At 34.1% G+C, this 2,644-nt stretch overlaps 1 protein-coding gene across 2 annotated transcripts in view; it reads left to right on the top strand.

The window, feature by feature from the left end:
- The first annotated feature begins 123 nt into the window (after positions 1 to 123).
- LOC100634289 (ficolin-1-like) overlaps positions 124 to 2,644 on the top strand; it is a 3,326-nt gene continuing 805 nt past the window's right edge. Inside the window, exons 1-3 of one of the 2 annotated variants that reach the window (XM_003389918.2) lie at positions 124 to 354; positions 404 to 498; positions 737 to 1,443. In XM_003389918.2, coding sequence (XP_003389966.1) covers positions 273 to 354; positions 404 to 498; positions 737 to 1,294 — 735 coding nt within the window. In that variant the 5' untranslated portion in view covers positions 124 to 272 and the 3' untranslated portion in view covers positions 1,295 to 1,443. Of the gene's footprint in view, positions 355 to 403; positions 499 to 736; positions 1,444 to 2,644 lie in introns of those variants that run through there. The other variant, XM_020002539.1, reaches the window with a different exon arrangement.

Genomic DNA, 2,644 nt, shown 5'->3' with positions numbered 1-2,644 from the left:
AGTTTTGAGTAGTCAATGAAGAGGAGATAGAGGTATCACATTCTTCAGTTTGTTTAGTATGTTTTAAATATAACTGGCACCCTAGACCTGTTTGTCAGCCAAATACTATAGTAACACCTCCAGACCTGCCAGTACTAAGTATAATATTAATAATATCTGAAATAAAGCTCCAGCATGTTATAAAAGCAGTAGCTGTACACAAACACTCATCACTGGTAACCTACAGTAAAAGGATTGTTCAGTATTAGTTCTATACAGCAAGTCAAGACAAGATGGATTCCTGTTCTTATTTTAAGCTGATAGGATGCTTCATTCTTATTAGCATTGCTACTGCACAGGAAACACAAGCTACATGTAAGTCATGACATGAATAATAATAGAATATGACTATTTGTTAATGTAGCTTGTCCCCCTCGTGATTGTCAGGAGGTATATGAACGTGGTAACACATGCAGTGGAGTATATACTGTAAAACCTGATCATCTACCAGCCTTTGAGGTAAATATAATATTAATATTACCGTATAGCGCTTTATTCTGGCAATTTTGCTGTAAAAATTAATTGACGGTTTTGGATTTGGTGATTTTTGTGCACACATGCATTGCTGAGCATGCGCATTAATGATTGGCGGTTTTAATATGGGCGATTTTGCTTGGAAACTGCCAATCGCCAAAATAAAAATCTGCCAACTTTTCCCGCTATATGGTATCTGTATTAAAATCACTATATTCTATAGGTTTATTGTGATATGAGTAATGGAGGTGGATGGTCTGTATTTCAAAGGAGAATGGATGGTTCTGTTGACTTCTACCGCAACTGGACTGACTATGTTAAAGGATTTGGAGACCTCAATGGAGAGTTCTGGCTAGGACTTCATAAATTGAGCCGACTTACTGATGCAAACAACTTGAACCTCCGTGTTGACTTGGAAGATTTTGATGGAAATAAGAAGTATGCTACTTATCATTTTCGAGTATTCGATGCATCTTTCGAGTACAAGCTGTTAGCGTTTGCATATGGAGGTGATGCTGGAGATGGTCTGAGCATTCATAATGGATTGAGGTTCTCTACCAAGGATCGAGACAATGACATCTGGGCCACAGGAAGCTGTGCAACAACTTATGGTGGAGCTTGGTGGTATAAAGACTGTTATACTTCAAACCTCAATGGTCTCTATTTGATTGGATATAACTCAACAGAGAAAGGTGTCAATTGGCTTAAGTTCCCTACTAAGTACTACTCCCTAAAAACTAGTGAGATGAAAGTTAACCAGTATACGCCCACTGGAGAATGAACAATTCATTATCATTCATTAGTAGCAGTACACTGCAGTAGTTTAATATACATGTACATGTACATCTTCTATACATGCAGTGTAAAATATCTTAAATTTCAAGTAAACAGAAAAGTTTTTGATGATATTTTGAAATACTGGGAGGACAACTGAGTTTATTAATCTTTATCACTTGTTAAAATGTAGCGGGATACCATACACAGTGCAAGATGGCAGCCAGTATAATTTCAAGAAAATTAAATCTGCAAATAATTTTTGGGGGGAAAACTCTTAAGATTTATAGCCCTTAAAAATTTTGTTTTAAATGGTACATTGTACAGAGTGACAATGACTAAAGCAATACTTTTTAAGCACAAAATTATAATACATGTATGGGCATAGAATTTTTAAGATACCGTACAAGGTGATTTATTGGCGAGAGTAATATTGGGCAAATTTTCCTGTGGAAAGTTAATGGCAAATTTTATATTGGTGATTTTGTGCCACGTGTCATTGAGCATGCTCAATTTTAAACAAAATTGTGGACTTTATATTGGTGATTTCTTCATAGAATTGCCAATTGCCAATATTAATTCCTTACCAATAAATCATCTTGTGCAGTATTAATTTTATATAGCCACAAATTAACTAATCTGTGAAATTTTTAAATTTATAATACCACCACACCTTATAATTATCAAAGGCAAGTTTATACTATTACATCATGTTGCATTATTTGTGTGGGTGTATCAACCTTAAGACCCGTTGGTTCCTACTATGTCTTGTGGTAGTATCTTGTGTAAGACGTTAAAAGAAGAAAACATTTTGTATAGTAGTCGTATGTACATGAACATGCATTAATTTAACTAACACTTTAAGACCAGTCCCAAACACATGCATAGTAAATACATGTGTCATGTGTAATAGTGCAATATAATCTAATCATTAAGTATACCAGTAATGATTATAGTACAATAGTAGTCTAGTATAATGATAGTAAGTGAAAACAAAGACCTCTATTGTAATTGTAATAGTAATGAGATATTTTTACTTGAAATAGAAATGAGAACCACATACATCAGTGGTTTGCCTTTCCAGTCATTTTCTGTGAATTTTAAATTTGCTCAAAAATCAGGCTAAAGTCTCTGTATTATTATTATAGTACAGTGTCTTTGGACAAATTTTGCCAAAATGACAAAAAGAGAATTTTTTGTTTTACAATTGTTTCTGATACATATACATATTCTTATGTTGTGTAGAAAGTTTGAGGTGATTCCGATCAAGTCTGGATTTTTATTATTAGTAACGTTACTAAGTAGGATTCGCCCCACTTCAAAATGGCTGCCAAGACTTTTGCAGCCTTGCTATACT

This window comes from Amphimedon queenslandica, unplaced genomic scaffold (assembly GCF_000090795.2).
Source record: "Amphimedon queenslandica unplaced genomic scaffold, v1.1 AMPQUscaffold_12893, whole genome shotgun sequence".
Taxonomy (NCBI): Eukaryota; Metazoa; Porifera; class Demospongiae; order Haplosclerida; family Niphatidae; genus Amphimedon; species Amphimedon queenslandica.
The sequence above is the reverse complement of the archived record's forward strand: the minus strand, read 5'-3'. Positions and strand labels throughout refer to the sequence as shown.